The sequence below is a fragment of the Vitis riparia genome, chromosome 18 (genome assembly GCF_004353265.1).
Source record: "Vitis riparia cultivar Riparia Gloire de Montpellier isolate 1030 chromosome 18, EGFV_Vit.rip_1.0, whole genome shotgun sequence".
Lineage (NCBI taxonomy): Eukaryota > Viridiplantae > Streptophyta > Magnoliopsida > Vitales > Vitaceae > Vitis > Vitis riparia.
The window spans coordinates 1,886,993-1,910,256 of record NC_048448.1 but is presented as its reverse complement, the minus strand read 5'-3'; the positions used below and the strand labels follow the sequence as shown (position 1 = coordinate 1,910,256).

General features: G+C 29.9%; 4 protein-coding genes across 6 annotated transcripts in view; all 4 read left to right on the top strand.

Annotated features, from left to right (window-relative positions):
• Positions 1 to 4,403: 4,403 nt before the first annotated feature.
• On the top strand, positions 4,404 to 7,179 carry LOC117906254 (putative wall-associated receptor kinase-like 16). The gene is made up of 3 exons (XM_034819232.1): positions 4,404 to 5,298; positions 5,391 to 5,558; positions 5,941 to 7,179. Exons 1-3 carry the CDS (start codon positions 4,422 to 4,424, stop codon positions 7,134 to 7,136), a joined length of 2,241 nt encoding a protein of 746 aa, XP_034675123.1. The 5' UTR covers positions 4,404 to 4,421; the 3' UTR covers positions 7,137 to 7,179.
• A 2,217-nt stretch (positions 7,180 to 9,396) lies between these two features.
• LOC117906997 (wall-associated receptor kinase 3-like) lies at positions 9,397 to 10,746 on the top strand (the record flags this gene model as incomplete). The annotated part of the gene is made up of 1 exon (XM_034820298.1): positions 9,397 to 10,746. A coding segment is annotated over one exon (1,218 nt), but the record flags the coding sequence as incomplete, so codon positions are not given.
• A 3,902-nt stretch (positions 10,747 to 14,648) lies between these two features.
• LOC117906993 overlaps positions 14,649 to 23,264 on the top strand; it is a 44,857-nt gene continuing 36,241 nt past the window's right edge. Inside the window, 5 exon segments of the mRNA XM_034820294.1 lie at positions 14,649 to 14,762; positions 15,437 to 15,917; positions 15,920 to 16,321; positions 16,413 to 16,583; positions 17,029 to 18,158. Coding sequence (XP_034676185.1) covers positions 14,649 to 14,762; positions 15,437 to 15,917; positions 15,920 to 16,321; positions 16,413 to 16,583; positions 17,029 to 18,158 — 2,298 coding nt within the window.
• LOC117906864 (twinkle homolog protein, chloroplastic/mitochondrial-like) overlaps positions 22,024 to 23,264 on the top strand; it is a 32,270-nt gene continuing 31,029 nt past the window's right edge. For all 3 annotated transcript variants that reach the window (XR_004649913.1, XM_034820115.1, XM_034820113.1), the window contains exons 1-2: positions 22,024 to 22,385; positions 22,494 to 22,627. Coding sequence is in view for 2 of the 3 variants with exons in the window: in XM_034820115.1 (XP_034676006.1) it covers positions 22,157 to 22,385; positions 22,494 to 22,627 (363 nt within the window). In the remaining variant the exon portion in view is untranslated. The remainder of the gene's footprint in view (positions 22,386 to 22,493; positions 22,628 to 23,264) is intronic.

Sequence of the window (23,264 nt, the reverse complement as noted above, 5' to 3'; positions counted from 1 at the left end):
GGGTTTCTATTTAGGGATAATTATGTTTTCAACCCATATAAGGTTGATAATTATAATAAAATCCTTCAATCACCCATAATTGATGATAAGGATACGAGATAGTAATTGACAAAAATACTCACTTGACTCATTTTTATCTTTATCCTACTACTTGTTATTATTCTTTCTTATTTAACTATTTTTGGATTTTTCAGTATTTTTTTAAACTCTTTTATAAATAATTGAAAATTTAACATTATTTTTTATTTTTAAATTATAAATAAACAAAAATTATATTAATGATTCAAATATTATTTTGGAAAATACTTTCTAAAAAAATATTAATTTAAATAAATAAAAATTATCTTTTACATTTTAAAGGTAAATAATTTAATGATTAAAATACCATTTAAAATAAATATATTCACTATTTTATTTTTTTTTATACTAAAAAGTATTTTAAAGTTTTTTTTTTACTATTATAAAATAAAAGGTTTAATTTTTTTTTTTAATCTTCTTCCTTCCTTATTTTAATAATTTTTTGAACATGACTTTTAGTAATAAGTTATATAAAATGTTTCAAATTTATTTATTAAGGATTTTTTTTTAATGATTTGAATTAATTGAAAATTTATTAAAATAAGAAAAAGAAAAAGAAATAAAGAGGATGGATGGAGAGTTTTTATTTTAAGTACTCAATTAAAATGTTTTCATATGACCTAATTTTAGAAGTTGATTATATTAATACACAGTAAAGATTGAATTTTTCTTATATAAAAAGATTGAAAGGTATATTTACTTATTTTAGATGAAAACAAGTAACTAAAAATTACATATATTATATTTGAGTTTGGTTTTAAAATATTTTTCTAGTTTTTATTTTTTATTTTTTTTATTTTTTTTTATTTTTTATTTTTAAAAATAATTTTATTTTCTATATTTATCCCTTTTTTAAAATACGTTTAATTAAAAAATGAAAACTATTTTTAAAATGAAAATTGAGAACATTGTTTAGTACTATTATTTTTATATGAAAAAAAAAATTATTTATTCATTTATTGCATCACTGTACAATTGTATTACACAACTGTATAAGGAAAATGTATTAAGTGTACAAAGATGTACAAAACTACCATTTGTGAAAGATTATAATAAATTATGAATCATTCCTTTATTTTTTTTATCACTTACGAATTGTGCATATATGTTATGCACTTTATTTAATTCCTGCATGGAAATTCCAATACTTTCTCCAATAATTATATTTGGGGAATTTTTTTTTTGACATTAAGTCATCCATCATCTTCTCAACTAAACCATTAGAAATATGGTTAAACACTCCTACGTGGACATGGACACATAACTTAGGAGGGATATGAAATTTGTGTCATTGTACAAGGGTATTACACTAATTGTATAAGGGAAATGTACTAATTGTACAAAGGTGTACAAGATTACCCTTTGTGAATTATTTTAATCAATTCTAAACCACTTTTTTATTTTCCTTGTCACCCAAGGGTTGTACGCCTATATCATGCATTTTATTTAACTCTCACATGGAAATTCTAATATTTTCCCCAATAATGATATTTGGGGAAAAAAATTGATCCTAAGTCATCCACCATTTTCTTAACCAAACCATTGAAAATATGATTAATACACCTATATGAACATATAACTTATGAGAAATATGAAATTTGTGTCATTGTACAATGGTATTATACTAACTGTACAAGGGAAATGTGTTAAGTGTACAAGACTCCCAATATGTTTTGTACAATTTTTAAACAACTTAAATTTGACATTAAAACGATTATTGATATTTTCTTTTTCTTTTTTTACTAAACTATGTCATTAAGACATTCCCTACAAAAATTAACACATAGGAAATAAAATTAAAATCAATCAGAAATGTATATTTTTACTATTTTGCCTTTATAAACATAATTTCATTGTTATCAATAGAGATTAAAAAAATCATATTTAAACAGAATTAAAAATAAACAAAAATGATTTTTATAACATTTTTATTTTTTAAAATCATTAATTTAAATTATGAAATTAGTTTTAAAATTAAAAATATTTGTTGTAATTATAGTTTTAAAGATTTCATGATTTTTATCTTATTACTTTGAAAAAATTGTTTTAATAAGAAAATATTTATTTTAATGATGTTAAATATTTAAATCTTTATTAAAAAATATTTAAGATTAGTATGGAGAGCAATTAGGTAATTTTGGAATTGAGAAATTTTGAATATTTTGAAGACTTTAATTCGCCAATTACCCTATTTACACTTTCAAAATTATTGGAAGATTGGTAAATTAGTATTAAAAATATTGCCTTCTTGATTAATATTATATATATATATATATGCATGTGAGTGTTTACATTATTTTCGAAATAATAAACACCATGTGTCTAATTTGCAAGTTAGAAAAAAAAAATTAATAATATTTTATGAGGTATTTAAAAGGTATTTATTATATATTCTATAAATTCGAAAAACTATAATATTTGATGATACCTAATTTACAAGTTAGAACAAATAAATAATACTAATATTTTATGAGGTGTTTAAAAATTATTTAATATATATGAGAAATAATATAAGTTTGAAATAAAGAATTATATTTAAAATTATAATTATATTTATCAAATTTTTTACTAAGATTATCTTTAATTCTTTTAATATATTTATACTCATTTATTTAAAAAATGAAAAACTATTTTTCTTTTTTTTTTTGTAAACATATTCTATTATCTTTCAAGTAAAAAATTAGATAAGTTTGAACGTCAATAAAAAAAAATAAATATCACTTTCAATAATTTTTAGATAAAATTTTATATAATATATTTTATTTGAAATTTAATTTCTAAAGTTTAACTAAAAAATTGTATTGACAATTTTTTTGTTGTGAGTCGAAATATTTGTATTAGTCTATCTAAATAAGAAAAATTATTAATTTAATATTAGAACTTCATATCTTAGTTATTTTTTTCAATAAATTTATCTTTTTAAAAATTTTAAAATAAAAAATTATAAATTATAAAGCTAAAAGGATATATATATATATATATATATAATAAAGTGAAGTGATAGTCAATTTTTAAAAATTTTAAAATATGATTAATGTAGAACATATAAAAAAAATAATTAAAAATAAGAGAAAAATATAAATGAAAGGGTAATAAAAAATTAAAATTAAACTAAAAGATAAAAAATATTTGGATGAAAAATTCTAAAAATTTTATCATTGCTTATAATAAGAGCAAAAAATTCAATATCTTTAAAAATGAAAAACAAAAAAACATTATTGATTTTTATTTGACATAAAATAGAAATATAGATTGGAAGAAAAAGAAAAAGAAAAGTTAGAAATGAGTAATACTTAATAGGGAATAGAAAAGGGAGAAAAAAAATACAAAAAAATTGAAATTTACACTCACTTGTACCTATGTAAGAGTTAAGGGTATTTTAGAGATTAATAAAAGACAATATATTTCATCTTAATTTTTATACTTTGTTTGGGTCTTGGGCTTAAATATGCATGATATATTGACCAAAACACAATTCTCCCTTCTATTTAAGGTGATATGTATTGTTAAATTCCCTTTATTGTACTAATTTTGAAGGGGTAAGTAGGACATGTCTAATTCTTTATATTTTTAAAATTTATAAAATTTTGTTAACCCAGTTCATTAGGAAAAAAAAAAGTTCAAAAAATGTTATTAATTGAACATATTTTTGTAAGGATCCGTAAATTAGTATCCCAAGTTTTCTTCTAGATGCCATGATTTCATGAGAATGAAGACAAATCCCCTTTTATACTATACATTGGATTGAAATGTAGTGTGAAAAATGGTTGGATGTGTCCAAACATCTCGTGGAATTGACTTGGTAAGATTGTAGGTTATTGACCCACTATCTGCAGCCCACCATTGAAATTAATACCTCGTCCAATCCTGTAGCCCAGTTGAAGTAAAATAGCATAAAGACATTATTAGTTCACAATATATAATCTAAAATAAAGTATACGACTATGTATAATCCGTGTAGACGAATTCAAATATTTGACATTAACGCTAAGTAATTGCTCAATGAGAAAAATCCAATGTGACACGTGTTGTCCAAAAGTTTAATTTAAACAAAATTGTACAGTGGTCAATGGTCGCCCGCTTAAATTAATCTTATATACTGCAGCTTACCCATTAGGGCCGCCATTCTACCTTCTACGGTAGTGTTTTAAAATGTGAATCATTATTATATGGAGAAAGAAAATTTTGATGAGCTCTCATCATTTGAATCATTCAAATGTTCCGCAGGAAAGTTTCAAATCCCTTTAAGAAATCAAATTCACTATATATAAATACATAACCAAAATGGATTCACAAAGGCATAACAAAAATCTTTCCCCACTGGTTCCAGAAAGAGAGAATCCATGGATTGTCACTGCATCAAGCTTATGCATGCTGTGTTGCTATGGGTGATTGCAGCAGCAGCAGCAGCAGCAGGAACAGCATCAGCCCAAACCATTGCGCCGGACTGCCAAGCTACATGTGGGGGCGTCACCATTCCATACCCGTTTGGCACAACGGAAGGTTGTTACTTGAACAGAAACTACTTGATAACTTGTAACAACACCTTCAGCCCTCCAAAACCATTTCTCCGGACCGGTAATATTGAAGTCCTAAACATATCGCTCGTTGATCATTATCTGCGCGTCCTCACCCCTGTAGGCAGTGATTGTTATAACGAGAAGGGCGGGCGTCGACAAGTCACTGCCCGCACTACTTTATCAAGGTTCCCCTTCTCAAATACGCGCAACAAGTTCACAGCCATCGGGTGCGACACCTTTGCAGTGATCATGAATGGTATGAATGGCCAAAGCATCTCAACCGGGTGTTTGTCCATGTGCGACAGTATCCAAAGTGTGACCAATGGGTCATGCTCCGGAATAGGGTGTTGCCAGACCTCCATTCCTAAAGGTCTCCTCAATTTTAATGTGACTGTTAGCAGCTTTAGCAACCACTCCGACATCTTGAGCTTTAATCCCTGCAGCTATACTTTCTTAACTGAAGAAGACTCCTTCAACTTCTCTTCTGCTGATCTTATAGATCTGCAGAACAGAAGTCACGTCCCAACTGTGCTGGATTGGGCCGTGGGAGAGCAAACGTGCGAAGAAGCTCAGAAGAACTTGACAAGTTTCGCATGTCAGGCAAATAGTATTTGTTTTGACTCCAACAATGATTATGGGTATCAATGCAATTGCTCAGCAGGTTACCAAGGGAACCCATACCTCCCCAGTGGTTGCCAAGGTATTTTCTTCGGTTCTACTGCTTTCTAATTCAGTTGTTTTTATAATTTTGTTTAGCTGGTTCTTTGAATTAACAAAGAGTTCTTGTCCCAGATATTGACGAGTGTGGAGATCCAAATCTCAATCAGTGCACAAAAAATTGCATCAACACACTAGGGAGTTATACTTGTTCTTGCCCCAAAGGGTACCATGGAGATGGCAGACAAGATGGAGAAGGTTGCATTGCTGATGATCAGTTACTAGCGATCAAGATTGCCATTGGTAAGTATATCTATTGGACTGTACTTATGACCTGTGGGCCGCTAATATTGTTACATGTACACACCACAATATGTGCATTCCATTATATTTTGCATGGAGATTATCAAGAAAAAAAAAAAAGAAAATTTGAAATCTTAATCACCACTATTTATGGTAAATTAGTTAGGGTATAATGATAAATTCTCATTACCTTTTTCTAAAGTTTGTGGCTTGATTGAGTTCACATATGGTACATGTTGATACTAGTATTGTGATGTACATTTTGGTTTGTGATCTGTTAACAAAATTTAACTAATTTATAAATATCAAGGCATTGCCCAAAACTTAGCCTTCAATTATCATAAGTTGCAAATGATATTAATTTTATTTTTCTTAAATGTAGGTATTAGCATTGGCTTTCTGGCATTAATAATTGGGAGCTCATGGTTGTATTGGATACACAAGAGAAGAAAGTTCATTAAACTCAAAGAAAAATTCTTTTGGCAAAATGGTGGTTTAATGTTACAACAACAACTTTCTGGGCAAGAAGGATCCAATGAAACGGTTAAAATTTTTACTGCAGAAGAGCTTGAGAAGGCTACCAACAAGTATGATGAAGGTAAAATCATCGGCACCGGAGGATATGGAACAGTTTATAAGGGAATTTTGGTTGATGGTAGAACAGTTGCAATCAAGAAGTCTAAGGTAGTGGATCAAAGCCAAATTGAGCAATTTATAAATGAGGTAGTTATACTATCTCAAATCAATCATAGAAATGTGGTCAAACTCTTAGGTTGCTGTCTAGAGACTGAAGTTCCTTTATTAGTTTATGAATTCATCACCAATGGCACCTTGTTTGACCACATTCATGATGAAGGTAAGGCATCCAACATCTCATGGGAAGCTCGTCTAAGGATTGCAGCAGAAACTGCTGAAGTGTTATCATATTTGCATTCTGCAGCTTCTATACCAATAATTCATAGGGATGTTAAGTCTAATAACATTCTTTTGGATGATAATTATACTGCAAAAGTGTCGGATTTTGGTGCTTCAAGATTGGTTCCAATGGATCAAAGTCAATTATCTACAATGGTTCAAGGAACTTTGGGATATTTAGACCCTGAATATCTACAAACAAGCCAATTAACTGAGAAAAGTGATGTTTATAGCTTTGGAGTTGTCCTTGTGGAGCTACTAACAGGAAAACAAGTACTCTCATATGACAGGTCTGAAGAGCAAAGAAGTTTAGCTATGTATTTTCTTTCTTCATTAAAAGAGGATCGATTGTTTCAAGTTCTTGAAAACTATATAATGAAGGATGAAAATACTCAACAGATTAAAGAAGTTGCTACACTTGCGAAGAAATGCTTAAGAGTAAAAGGAGAAGAAAGACCCAGTATGAAGGACGTAACAATGGAACTAGAGAGGATAAGAAATATGAAAAACAATCGATGGATTGACGTTGATCTGAATTCAGAAATGGAGTACTTGTTTAGTAAACCATTAGGTGCCTATATTCATGATGGTAGTAATAGCACAACTCTTGCATACGATAGCATGAAATATCATGTAATTTCACCTGTAAATGATGGGAGATGATTGAGAGGTTTTACTTATTTACTTATTTTTTGTAATATGAACATTATAGAACTCTATTGAAGTTGTTCCTTTCTATATTTAGAAATTTTGTCAAAATTTTGCAACTTCTCATCAAAAACCAACATTTTGAATAACATTCTTTAAAAGTTGTCACTTTTAAATATGTTTACGGCATGCCCTTCAAGCCTTCTTCCTTCTTAAAACTTGTATATGTTTTGGTATATATGAATTTTTTTAATAATAATGTATTATTAATTATAAAGAAAGAAAAGAAGGATTAATGATTTTTATTGATAAATGCAAATTAATTCTGATTTTTAAAGCATGAAAAGAGTTCTGAACTGGGAGGGAAAAAGGTGACAAACCAACTACATATGTGAAAATAAAAAAGGATCAGTTACTTGAAAATATATTTATTAATTAGAATTTATTTATCAGAATTCGAAACTAGGATGAATCAGTCGTCTCAATTTAACACGTCATTAAATTTTAGTATGATGCCGACTTTCAATTTTTATATTTTTATTATAAGCAATATCTAAGAATTCAATATTATTCAAATATTTAATTTTTTTCTTCAGTGATATAGAAAAGAATCAAAAGATCATCATCATCTTAAGCGTGTGACATGTCACAAGATGCTCTTGAAAGAAAATTAAATAATGACGACACACCCTAACAAAAAAAGTCAATAAGCACTTGTGAAATAGTTTTAAAAGGCATAAAGTCTTGGACACACCACCACAGAAGATGGGAGTCTAAAATCTAGATCAAAATGAAAAATAATCCATAATTCATTTCAATTTTATAAACTATAATTTAAAATTAAGTCAAATTCAAGATTTCAATTTTTTTTCTGAAAAAAAAAATAAATCACCCAACAAAAAAATATTAAAAGTTTCAATATTCAAAGAAATTTTATGAAATTTATTTATCCTCATTTTTATTTTTATTTTAATAATTCTCATATTTGGGCCAAGTGCAAGACAAGTAATTTTTCTGTTACTAAAAATAAACACTGTTTAGTGAAACACGGTCAAATTTAGAAAACAAATTATGGAATCTCAATCATTAAAGATAGAGAGGAGAAGTGAAAGTATTTAATAAAAAAACATCTAGTCAGAAAGGAGTAACATCTTCCTTCAATCACATGTGGTCAGAGAGGCCAGCCATCTGGGAAACTTTCAAAGGCCGCGGACTTTTCCAAGGGCAAACGAGAAAAACTTCTTTAATTTCCACGATGTTTAACGGGGGAGTTTCTACCCTTTAAGTCAAACTTAACTCCTTTTGTATGAACTGAAAAACATGGTAAAGAATTTGTCTATATGTTTAGCCAATATGGAGTCACAGAAGAATTACAATTACAACCAAAACTTGCCCCAACACGCCAGAGTAACTTACCCCTCAATTGATCCCAGCAAGAAAAGAATCCATGGAGTTGCAGATCAAGCTGATGCATGCCATGTTGCTATGGGTGATAGCGGCAGCAGCAAAAGCAGCATCACAAACCATTAAGCCAGACTGCGAAACTACATGTGGGGATGTTAGCATCCCATACCCTTTTGGCACAAGAGAAGGTTGCTACTTGAATGATGACTTCCTCATAGCTTGTAACCATTCTCTTAGCCCTCCAAAACCACTTCTATGGAATAGTAGCTTTAACCTCCAAGTCTTGAATATATCGATTGAGGATCATCTACTATGGAATAGTAGCATAATTTTGCTCACTATTAATATGTTTGAATCTTACATGCTCAAATAAATTAGGATATTTATATGTAATTTGAACTTCCGGATGCTGCCAATTAGGTTAGTCAAAGTCGTTTTGGCATTTCCTGGGGCAGGCTCATAGGTCTATCCACTGCCTTGACAAGTCCATGGCGGGCTTATCTGGAGTGTTCTTACGTTTGAGAAAATTCAAGAGAAAATCCAAACTCTGAAAGATGCTTCAGAGAAGCTTCCCAGATGATGCTTCAGATCCTCACATAATTAAAAAAAGAAATGATTATATTATTTTACTTGTTTATCATCAACTAGCTTGCAAGTAAACTCAGTGGGTCAATGCGGACTTTGAGTTAGAATCTTAGGTTTTTAAACAAGTACAGAAACTAGCTCGTTGAAATGTCATACTCTGATGAATATCAGTAGTTGTCAGGTTCATTTTGGTCTCAAGAATTTTTTATTTGATGGAATACCGTGACAGTGTATCTGGTGATAAAACTTCAATTATTAACCCTTACAGATTATTTAATTTCAACTTTTTGAATTGAATGTAGGTATTTTCATCGGCCTTATAGCACTACTAATCACTAGCTCGTGGCTATATTGGGGACTCAAGAAAAGAAAATTCATCAAGCTCAAAGAAAAGTTCTTTCAGCAAAATGGAGGTTTAATGTTACAACAACAACTTCATGGACGAGAAGGATCTAGTGAATCAGTTAAAATCTTTACAGCTGAAGAACTGGAAAAGGCTACTAATAAGTATGATGAGGATACAATCATTGGTCGAGGAGGATATGGCACAGTTTATAAGGGAATTCTTGCGGATGGCAGAGTAGTTGCAATTAAGAAGTCCAAGTTAGTTGATCAAACCCAAATTGAGCAATTTATAAATGAGGTGGTCGTGCTATCCCAAGTCAATCATAGAAATGTGGTTAAACTCTTGGGATGTTGTTTAGAAACAGAAGTGCCTTTACTAGTCTATGAATTCATCACCAATGGCACTCTCTTCGACTGCATACATAACAAAAGCAAGGCTTCTTCCATTTCATGGGAAACTCGTTTAAGAATTGCTGCAGAAACTGCGGGAGTTTTGTCATATTTGCACTCTTCTGCTTCTATACCAATAATTCATAGAGATGTGAAGTCTACCAACATTCTTCTGGATGATAATTACACAGCAAAAGTGTCTGATTTTGGAGCTTCAAGGTTGGTTCCGCTAGATCAAACTCAGTTATCTACAATGGTGCAAGGAACTCTCGGATATTTAGATCCTGAATATTTGCATACAAGTCAGTTAACTGAAAAAAGTGACGTCTATAGCTTCGGAGTCGTACTTGTGGAATTACTAACGGGAAAGAAAGCACTTTCCTTTGATAGGCCAGAGGAGGAAAGAAGTCTAGCCATGCATTTTCTTTCTTCATTGAAAAATGATCGCTTGTTTCAAATTCTTGAGGATTATATAGTACCAAATGATGAAAACATGGAGCAGCTTAAGGATGTTGCTAAGCTTGCAAAGAGATGCCTAGAAGTAAAAGGGGAGGAGCGACCGACTATGAAGGAAGTGGCAAGGGAATTAGACGGAATGAGAATGATGACAAAACATCCATGGGTTAATATTGAACTGAATCCAGAAGAAACTGAGTGTTTGCTCGGGGAACACTCCGATACCCATTATAATGGTGGTAGCCTTAATATAGTAAGTACATCTGATATTACAACCAGCCAAATAGTATTACCATTAAATAATGGGAGGTGATAGGTGTTTTTTTTCTTTTCTTTTCTTTTCTTTTCTTTTCTTTTTTTTGTATAAATGATGATGTGTACTTTGTGTTATCTAATTATCTAATTATTATAATTTTTGTATTAATTAATTGAAGTCATTGGCTCATGTCACCATTGTGTTTTTTAATTATGCCGACCATTATATCTATTTCTAATACAGGTCACACCATTATTTATACTTTTATCTTTTTAATCCTCTCTTTTAGTTCTTGTAAAACTTATGTGGTTACAAAAATAGGGCTGAATGTGAAGTGTGATGATGGCAGCTACCATCAAATCTAGTTTCATAATATAGATGAACTCATACTAAAAAAATAATTGTCCAATCACAATGAAGGGCGACTTAGACGCAGGCTAGGTTGGAAATGTTGAATTGATCATCACTATATGTTTATTCAAATTGGTCCATTTGATTGTGCCACTAGTTGAGAGAAGAACACGTTGTCACGTTGCAACCACTTATTAGAATATTCTTTTTAAGATTATTATAGAAATTGTTATTTCTACAGAGTTCCTCTTGTTTGATAATTGTTTTCGCAAATGATTTTTTGAGTTCTAGAAGAAAATATATACAACAATCCAAAAACAAAAAATAATTTTTTTTTCTAAAAATTAAAAAATTAGTTGCATGTTTTCATAAAACATTTATTCAATTATTTTTATTTGTTTTTAAGTATTATTTTAAAAACTAATTATTAAGAATGCTTAAAAATAAAATTGTAAAAATTATTTTTAAAACATATTTAAAAATATAGTCAAATTCTCAAATAAGTTTTTGTTTTATAAAATATTAGAGAATAATTTTTAAAAATAGTTTTAAAAAACTATTTTAAAAAATATTATCCAAATAAAGTCTTAAAATATATTTGATTGTATTTTAGAATAATACTTTTAACCTGTTTTTGAACAGAAAAAAGTTACATGTTAAGTGATATTTAATAAACACTTTTAAATTTTGTAATTGTTGAAAAATCACTTATATTTTTTTGAAAAAACGCTTAGAGTATATTTGACAGTAATTTTAAGAAGTGTTTTTAACATTTATAATACTTAAAAAATAAAAATTTTCAAGTATTAGAAAGACCAAAAACATTTATAAATAAAGTCTTAAAATCTATTTGATTGTATTTTATAATAAGAGTCCGTTTGATAATGATTTTAGAAAACGTTTTTAATATTTTTAATATTTAAAAATTTTATCATTCAAGTATTAAAAATGTTATAAATATTTTCTAGAATCACTCTCAAATGCACTCTAATATTTTTAACCATTTTTTAAAAAGAAAAAAGTTAAATGTTAAGTGAAAATTAACAAACATTTTGAAATTTTGTAATCGTTGAAAAATCACTTACATTTTTTTGGAAAAACACTTAGAATACATTTGAATGTGAGAAGTACGGCAACTACCATCAAATCTAGTTTCAATAATATAGATGAACTCATAATAAAAAATAATTGTCCAATCCCAACGAGGGGCGACTTAGCGTAGGGTAGGTTGGAAATGTTGAATTGGTCATCACTGTATGTTCTTTCAAATTGGTCCATTTGATTGTGCCACTGGTTGAGAGAAGAACAAGACACCTCGTTTCCGAATAGACGTTGCAACCAAGAAATTGCAGTTGCAACCACTTATTAGAATATTCTTTTTAAGATTATTATAGAAATTGTAGTTGCGAGTCTTGCGACCACTTATTAGAATATTCTTTTTAAGATTATTATAGAAATTATAATTTACACACGGAATGAGAGTATCCCTTGTTTGATAATTGTTTTCCCCTTTCTCCGATAAAAGAAGAAGAAGAAGAAAATATATATAATAATCCGAAAAGAAAAAAAAATTAAAAAAAATGAAAAATTAGTTGTTTTCATAAAACATTTTCCCAATTATTTTGGTTTGTGTTCTAAGTATTATTTTAAAAACTAATTATTAAGAATGATTAAAAATAAAATATTACATGTAAAAATTATTTTTAAAATATATTTAAAAATATAGTGAAATTCTCAAATAGATTTTTGTTTTATAAAATATTAAAGAATAATTTTTAAAAATAGTTTAATTGTTTTATAAAACATTAAAATTTTGAAAATTTGTAATGGTTAAAATATCACTTATATTTTTTTTGGAAAAACACTTAAAATATATTTGACAATGATTTTGAAAAACATTTTTAACATTTCTAATACTTGAAAAATAAAAAATTTCAAGTATTAGAAAGATAAAAAATACTTCCTAAAATTACTGTCAAACACACTCTAACATTTAATATTTCTAACGTTTGACATTGATTTTAAAAAGTGTTTTAGATCTTTAATCTAACACTTGAAAATTTTTATTTTTCAAAATTTAAAAATGTTAGAAACACTTCTTAAAATCACTATCAAATGAGCTCTTATAATGTTATAGAAAAACACTTAAAAAAAAGTAATTCACCTTAAAACAATTGATAATTGATTAAATCAAAACCACTTTTAAAGAAAACATATCTAATAAAAATATTTCAAATAGAAACAAATATACTCTATCAAACATACTTTTAACCGGATTATTCCAAATTACAATTTCACCTTGTTTATATGTATATCAATCTTGTGGAATCTAAATTCATTTCCCAAGTCCGGAAACAATTTAGAAACTCACCAATTTTCAACTTTCAAGCACCTTCGTCTAAGTTTTAATTGGAATGAAGAAATTCAGTTTTGGTTCATAGGCATTATGCTACACGTTCTAGAAGAGAGCCTTTTGTTCAACAATACTTTCTATTTATATATATACGTGGAAGTAGTAGTTTCTCATACAATTACATAAAACCCCAGCCAAGTCCATTGGTAGAGTCTAAAGACGCCCCGATGCCCATTACTTCCCAGGCCCACTCCCAAACCCTACCTAACATGAAAGAAGAAAACAAAGACCCGTTACTTTCCCAGAAAACAAGCCCACTAGTGGGGACAGCCCAAATACTAAGTGGGCTCTAAGGAGATTTTTAAAAAACAGTCTGACCCAACAAATCCACACGGTTGGCAGGTCCAACCGGTGGAATCACTTGTTGGTTCAACTTAAAAACGGTCAGAAAAATCCACCGGTTGAACCATCCAGCCTGCACCAATTTTCAAATTAAATGTTGGATTTAATACCATGACCACTTTCCAAGTAGAAGGATAAGATGAAACAAGCAAAATTTTTAATGCATTAGAGCTTGAGAAGGCCGCTAATAACCATAATGAAAACAAAATTATTGATCCACAAGAACACGAAATAACTTTGTAAGGGAATTTAAAGTGAAGTCCCATGTGTGGTCAATTGCTCTTAACTGTTGCTTGGAGACTAAAGTCCGTTTACCAGTTTATAAATTTGTCACTAAGGGAGTTTTATTTGACCACATGCATAAAGAAAATGAAGTGTTTTGTCATCTTGTTACAAGCTTGTCATGGAGCATTGTTACAGTTATATTTTGCAGCTTCTCAGTTAGTAATTTACAAGGATGATAGTCTAAAACATAACCAAGTTCAACATTTCAAACAAACTAGAAAGCATGGTTGATGAACTCAATGCAACACAAGTCATACAAAAGAGCAGTGGGCAGTGGGCACAATGCCATAACTTTTAATCATTAAAAAGGTAGGCATAATGGTACATAACTTTTGGTCATTAACAAACTTAAAAAAAAAAAAAAAAAAAACATCCACTTAAATAATTATGACTCAATTAACAATCTTAAAATGTGCTAGAAAAATTTTAAAAAATTTAAAAAAAAAAAAAAAAGTCTCTAATTTCATTTGCCCACGAGACAAGAAGGAAAATAAAGTACACGCCGGCTTTAAACAATGTCTTTGGGTGGAGAAAGCTATGCGACTGTGTGCATACTTCCATACATGCCCTCATGGCGGAAAGTCCAAAATAAGTATTTTGCTCCGGCGTTAAACAATTGATGTCTTTGGGTGGATATGGATAAAGTTATGCGACTGCATGCATGTACATGTACATGTGCCTACATGAAGAAGACTCCAAAATGAGTGTTTGCTCCGGCTTTTGTGGGGCATTGGCAGAAACCTCCACTCCACAAGAACTAAAAGAACTTGCTTTTGGCATTGGGGAGCTATGGTCATCACAGAGCTGGCATTTGGTAAGTTTGTCCCTGCAGATATCTGAGCTATTTATCCAGTAGAGAAAAATTACTTCCTGTGATATTGAATTGTTTATCATATTTTACTTAAACATCGATTCATAGCTGCCTCTTTTCTCTGTTTTTTTTTTTTTTTTTTCCTTCTGATTTTCCACAATCTGGTGAATGAAAGGGTTCAAGTCTGAATATCACGTCCTTGTGAAAAAAAGAATGTACTAATAATACACAAGGGAGTTATATTTGTTTGTTGCTTGAGCAGTTTCCATGGGAATGACATTCATATGTGACACCACATGATAAATGAATCGTTATGATTAAAAATGATGATAAAACCTTATATTAATATTTTTTTAAAGTATTAATAATGAAAATTGCTAGAAATCTTAATTTTTGCTCATTATTTGACATACCTATTTGAATAAACCTAGTTTACAACTGATCATTTATGATAAACATGATTTTTATAAACAAATTAAATATATATGCACACCAGTATACTGGATTAGTTAATTCACAGACCGTTGGAAGGGCCAGGAAATAATCGCTGAGGAGCTTGCCGGGTGTTGTCTGTATATCCCATTGCATTGTACTAGCCAACCCCTTCCAAATTTGCTTCAATAAAAAGACCCAGCATCTGTAAGAAGTTGCCTTCACAAAAAAGAATCTCATATTAGAACACAAAGAAGCAGGAAGCAGACATGAACTCACAAGGACCGCTACTGCTACTGGCGGTTGTATGGGTGGTATTAGCAGCAATGGCAGCGCCGGCAGCTGGTCAGGCCAAGCCTGGTTGCCCAGATAGCTGTGGGGACGTTAGCATCCCATATCCATTTGGCACAAGGGAAGACTGTTATCTCAATGAAGAATTCCTCATAACCTGCGACAACAGTACAAGCCTTCCCAAAGCCTTTTTGACGGAGAGTAATATCAATGTCACCAACATAAGTTTGGATGGTGAGTTGCATCTCTTGAGCCTTATAGCCCACAAGTGTTATAACAGAAACGGCACCCTGCGTGACTACTTACAACCCTATCTTCGGCTGTCCATATTCAGTATCTCTGGCACTTTAAACAAGTTCGTTGCGGTTGGTTGCGACACTTACGCACTTCTCAGCGGCTACCAAGGAGAAGATCTTTACAGAACTGGCTGCATGTCATATGTTCCAGCAAGAAACAAGTCCAAGATGGATCTTGCTCAGGGGCTGGTTGTTGCCAGATCTCATTCCCAGAAGGATTAAAAAATACTACATTGATATTAAGCAGCTACTTCAATCATACAGAAGTTCATGACTTCAATCCCTGCAGCTATGCCTTTATTGTGGAAGAAGCAGCCTTCAATTTCTCCTCCAAAAATCTTTCCAACTTACAGGATATAGAAAAGCTTCCTATGGTAGTTGATTGGTCAATTGGCAATGAAACATGCCAGGTGGCTAAAACCAACCAGACGAGTTATGCCTGTAAGGAGAATAGCACGTGCTATGAATCCAATAGCCGGTCCGGCTATCTTTGCAAGTGCTTTGATGGTTACCATGGGAATCCTTACCTGGATGGTTGCCAAGGTACTTATCTATTTTGCTGCTATATTTTATTATAGTATATATTGAAAGTAAATTGATTCCTTAATTGGTTCGTTCTTCTTTCGCTCTGAAGATATTGATGAATGTAAGAATTCAAGCCTCAACAAGTGTGTAAAAAAAGCAAGGTGCAAGAACACCCCAGGGAATTATACTTGTTCTTGCAGCAAGGGGTACCATGGGGATGGCAGAGAAGATGGTGATGGCTGTAATCCAAATGAATTGCAATTCATTCAGGTTTCCCTTGGTATGATTTTCTTCTTTGCACTCAGTATCCTGCTAAAAAGGTGATATATTTCTGGTCCAATTGGTTTTGCATTCTTGTTCAATAAGGAGAAACTGAAACGAACATCTGAAAAATCTTATAGCTACATGGACTGGATTAGTTTTTGTAAGATCAAAAACTTTCTCCTCTCTTCCTCGTTGTCAAAAACCAGATGGAGGAGCTAGTGGAAGCTGCAACTTGGATTCTAAGACTTGGAAATTTTCAAATGTTCACCTAAAATTAATTTTCAATTCAAAATTTACAACTAAATTCTTTGAATTTGTTTTTTGGAATTTGTATCTCATCATTAAGTTTTCATATTTAACCTCCTTGATGAGTTAATATTATCAAATTAAAATTATTAAATAAGTAAGAATCTCTACTTATGATATATTTCATCTTCTGGTTTTGATTTGTTCAAATGTAGGCGTGGGCATCGGTCTTATATCATTACTAATTGGCAGCTCTTGGTTATACTGGGGACTCAAGAAAAGGAAGTTTATTAAACTCAAAGAGGAGTTCTTTCAACAAAATGGTGGTCTAATGTTACAAAAGCAACTTTCTAAACGGGAAGGATCTACTGAAACAATCAAAATCTTTACTGGTGCAGAGCTAGAGAAGGCTACTAACAAGTATAATGAGAGTAAAATTATTGGTCATGGAGGATATGGAACTGTCTATAAAGGAACTTTAACTGATGGGAGAATAGTTGCCATCAAGAAGTCGAAGATGGTGGATAAAAGTCAAATTGAGCAATTCATAAATGAGGTGCTTGTGTTGTCACAGATCAATCATCGAAATGTGGTCAAGCTTTTGGGTTGTTGTCTAGAGACAAAAGTTCCTTTGTTAGTTTATGAATTCATTACTAATGGCACTCTTTTCGACCACATACATAATAAGAGCAATACATCTATCATTCCCTGGGAAATTCGCTTGAGGATTGCTACTGAAATTGCAGGAGTCTTATCATATTTACATTCTGCAGCATCAACACCAATCATCCATAGAGATGTTAAATCCACTAACATACTCTTGGATGATAACTATACAGCAAAGGTTTCAGATTTTGGAGCTTCAAGGTTAGTTCCTCTAGATCAAACTCAATTATCTACAATGGTACAAGGAACTCTTGGATACTTGGATCCTGAGTACTTGCTTACAAGCCAATTGACTGAGAAAAGCGATGTTTATAGTTTTGGAGTTGTTCTTGTGGAACTATTAACGGGAGAGAAGGCACTTTCTTTTGATAGACCGGAGGACAAGAGAAGTCTAGCTATGTATTTTCTTTTTTCATTAAAAGATGATCACCTTTTTCAAGTTCTTGATGAACATATAGTGAATGAAGAAAACATTGAACAGCTAAAGGAGGCTGCTAAGCTTGCAAAAAGGTGCTTAAGATTGAAAGGAGATGAAAGACCTACTATGAAGGAAGTAGCAATGAAACTAGAAGGATTGAGAATCGTGAAAACACATCCATGGATTGATTCACAAGAGAATGAACACTTATTTAGTGATTTTACCCACACATACGATGATGGCGATGGCAATAGCAATGGTGTCACAATTAGTGCTATATATGAAAGCCTACGAGGTCATATGATGTTACCAGTAAATGATAGAAGATGATTGTTTTACATGTCATGATATGATGTTGATGATGATCAAGATTTGTTTACTAAATTGTAACTTCCATTAAAGAAAAATGAAGTAAGTCACCCTTGATTATCATTTTGTTTAGGAAAAGATCTCTGCAGGATCACTTCAAGTTGCTCATGTATCCCTCCGCCTATCATCAACTTGCCGATGTATTTATCAAACCATTGTCAAAGTCTTGTTTTGCTATACTTTGGTCCAAAATTGGTATTTCTAATAAAAGTATCATCTTGTGAAGGCATATTAAAAGGGAATCAATTCCACTCACAATTATATATATATATATATATATAGAGAGAGAGAGAGAGAGGGAGAGAGAGAGAGAGAGATGAGTATAGAGAAATGAAATATACTTTTTCATCATTCAACTCCTTAATCTCTTTGGTTTATCCAAAAGAATCATGCTATCGTTTTTACCATCTTACTAGGTTGTATAAAGTGATTGGATGTTCATAAACATTTATATTTAATGAATGAGACCAATTTTTATTATATCCCATTGTAACTTGCCATGAGAGTAGATGGTAAAAATTGTAAAATTAGTAATACTTATAACATCATCCAAATATTATACATAACTTGTTTAACACAAATTTTTCAACTTTAATGTTGTAATTAAAACCGAAGGATTATAATTCAATTAATGGAATTGGAAATGAAAAAAAAAAAAAAATTGAAGTTCAATTTCTTCACTATATGTTTGCCATACAAAAAAATTAAAATTAAAACCGTTCTTTAGTTGGTTTGATGTTTTAGGAGATATGAAAAGTACTACTCATTTGTATTTACTATTCTAACCTTGAAGTTTTCATGTAAATATAAAAGAGTCAAAGAGTAAAAGGTTGGTTTAAGAAAATAAAACAGATGTATCGAATTCATACAAATTCTTATATCATTCAACAACAAAATTTTCTTGTAACTGACAATATGTCGTACTAGAATAAAAACATTAATTTAATCCATCTAAAATGTCTTATGATAGCTCAAAAGGGTCAAATTTCATTTTCGTCCAATAAATGGTTAGATGAGTTATTTTTTGGTGCCAAAGAAAAAATATAATACTGTGAATAATATTAGGTGATAAATTTTAAGATGAAATTATTTAGAAGTCACTATTAAAAACAATCAAAGAATGAACAATTTTACCATGATATGTATCTTATTTTAGTTTTGTACTTGAGTAGAATTATTTATGCTTTAGAAACTTTTTTCATGTGTTAGTTATCTTTTTTTTTTTCTTCATCATAATCACATTTCTTATACCTTGGTCGTTAGTACTCTCTTACATTAACCCTTTGTCTCACAACATTGCTCTTGTTTGAGACCTTTATGGACCGGCTCATCCTTATCGAGCATCATGATTATACTTCACATAATGATATCAGAATCGATCCTTGACTCTTATGTGAAAGTTTGTTTGACTCCATAGGAGGTATTTGTCTATTTGACTCCTTAATCTTGTGGGACATAACGAAAACACTGTATCAGCATAGAAGATGTTTGCAACATTTCACATTGGATAAGGAAAAAAGTTTATAACATTATATAAGTATGAACTCTTCTTAATTAACTATGTAGATGTATTTTAAAGCTGTGATTGTCACTTTTGACCCATAACATACAATATTTATATAGTTAGAAGTGAGTTGTTACAAATGGTATCAATTCCAAATGGGGGTTTGTTTGGGCCCATATGAGGTGTTTTTCTGTTTGATCCAGTAATCTCGTGGAATACAATAAGTACATTGTGTCGATAATGTTTGTGATACTCCACATCAGAAAAAGAGAAAAAGTTCTTAACATCATATAAGTATAAATTCATTTTAATTATGTAGACATGTTTTAATGTCATTGATATGATTTCGCCCTTCGCCCTTCACCCTCAGTATTTCTTTATTACATAGTACTATCAAAGATAGAAAAGATGTGATGAAAGAAAAAAAATATAGGTACACTCTTCTAAGATATTTTTTAAAATAAATAATATATACTTATTTTGTCTCCCATATGAGTATAAGATTATGAAAAATTTATCTTTCATTTTCTTTTTTCTTTTTTTCCCTTTTTTTGTAAATAATTTCTTTATTTATATAAACTTATAGATAAAAAAACATGCCTAAATAATCATTTTTAAATTATTTTATTATTATTGTGGATTATTATAAAATTCATATAAAAAATATAATTTTTTGTCCCAAAATTAGAATTTTCTTATAGTATGTTTGAAGAGTGGAAAATAAAAGAAATTATAGGGAATAAAATAATTATATTTTTTGGATGAAAATAATATATTTAAAAAGAAAAAAAAGGGAAATCTCAATCACATCATCTTTTCCATTTTGATTTTTAGTTAAAAAAAAAATATTCATCTAAAAAAATATTAATTATTGTAAATTTAATATTTACCAAATATATAAAATTAAGATGAGTATTATTCTTATTTTAAAGAAAAAAATTTCAGTTTTTGAAATTAAAAAATAAGAAAATATGAAGAATTTGTTATATTCTTAGAACAAAATATATACACTTTTATTCCATCCTTCAAATGGAAGATGTTACTCTTTTAATAGAATTAGTTAATAACTAATTAAGATCATAACAAAACTATAAAATTCTATTCAATTCTTTTCTCCTTTTTCTTTTCCTTTAAATAATTTTTCTATTTATATAAAATTATAAATATGGATGCATAGATTTCAAAATTTAAATAATTATTTGAGTTTAAAATTTAAGTTTCTTTTTAATTTAAAATATATTTATTTTCTAATTATGATAGGTATCCAAAATTAAGGCTTACTTTTTTTTTTTTCAATATTTATAAATGCTCCTACTTTTGATACATAGCTTGATACATCATGGAAAAAAATTATGATTAAAGTATATTTTATTTATGTTTGAGTTTTATAAGAGTTAGAAATTTTACTTGAATAGGGTTATTAATTTAGTTTTCAAAATTCAACAAATAATAAAATATATTTATTTATTAAAGAATAAATAATAAAATTAAATTAAGAATAATTATATTCATTATGATTAATTATTGTTTAAAAATAATTAATTACTTTTTATTTAATGTCTAATTTTTTTTATTCAAAATGTTAATATTAGAACATGTGCTTAAATATGTGATAATCCTTCTAATTTCAATATTTTTAATCTATATTTGAGTTCATATTTGAATTTATTAATTAGAAAAAAAAGAAAAAATAATAAGAACAAATTTAAAAAATAAAAAATAAATTTATTAAATTATTATAAGATTAAATTTCAATTTTGAATAAATTAAAATATTAATAAAATAAATAAATAATTTATTAATTTATTATAAACTTATTTCCGATTTTGATACAGATTCTACATGATTATAATTTGAATATTGTTTTTTTTTAAACAATGAATAAAAATTAATTTAATTTTTTTCAAGAAAATGTATATGATTTAGTTATTAATATAATCATTTAATAAATATAAATGTTTTAAAATAAAATTTATTCAAACACAACCATAAATAGATGAATTTTTTTTTTTTTATAATTTTTTTATTAAATAATTAAATTTAAATTTAAGTATAAAAAATATGCTATTAATTAACGGCACAGTTTTTTTTTTTTTTTTTTTTTAAATTTTTAATGTAGGGATAAAAATGTTAACATAAGGTTATATTATAATTTTTAATAAGTAAATATTATTTTTCAGGGGATTATGTCACCCAAATATTTCTTAAAAAGTTTTCAAGGCTAAGAGGCGTAATGTGCGAGAGGGAAAAGGAGAGGGTAGGGAGAGCGTTCCCAAGTTGTTCAGTGGACAGCGGCCATGGAGCACTGCTGAAGAACAAGACACTCTGTTGATGCCCTTTTCGCCACTCCTTCTCAGACTCAGGGACTCAGGGCTCAGACCCAGAAATGCTTCTTCGTCAACAACACAGAGTAGTTATCTCCTCTTCACCCACCATCCTCATGGCCTCCAAACAACCCCTCAAATCCACTCCTCTCACGCTGCCTCTTAGGTTAAACCTTTCCTCACCCATCACCATCTCCGCATTCCCTTTAAAATCCACCTCCAGAATCCTCCCAGTCTCCCTCAAAACCTCCGCCTTACCTTACACTTCCCATTCCAATGTCCCCAGACCAGGTCCTTCTTCTCTTCTCATATATATGTGTGTGAGGGCGCGCCTTGTTTTGTTTTTTTGGAATTGCTTATGGACACTAATTATTTTTTGGTTTTCTTTGGTTCTTGAAGTTTATTCGGAGAACCCAGAAGACACCAGTAATTTCTCCGCTCGATTCAACGTCTTGAAGAAGAAACTGGAGGCGATAGGCTTTGACACACAAATGCTTAAAACTGGGCAGTACGATAACTTACTGTGTCCCGTGGTATATGATTCTAAGTTCTATTTATTTATTTATTTTTTGCTGCTATGTTTGTTGTTGAATGAGGGTTATAGATAAATGAATTGGAACGCCCAAAAGTGGGTTATAGAATACAACTCACCATGGCGTTCACTTTCACCACTTAATGCCGCTATACAACAATAAGTGATGTCTTCAATCTAACATATAGGCTTACAAATTCTTGCTTTAATTTGCTGCATTATTCTCTAATTGAATTATATCTGGTAAACAAGAACAAACCTGGATCTATCAACAAATTGAAACATAACTGGCTAATTATATATGGTATTAGAATTTCCATGGTTTATCTTCAGAACTGACTAAATTGTCAAACAGGTGATAAAATCTTTTTATGGTCCTTTTCCAAGGGAAAACTACTATATAACTTAATGCCCTCGACTCATTTGGCTCAATAAGAAAAAGATGATACAATTGGTTTAAAAAGAGTTGCCACTATCTAAAGGTACAAAATTTTTTATTGAGTGATAGAGGTGTGGTAGAGAAAGTGCTTCAGAGAGGCAATGAATGCTAATAAATGGTGGTCTTGCACCAATGCAGGAAAATATTGAGTATGTTTGATGAAAGATGAAATACTAAAAAAATAAATCATTGAAGTTAG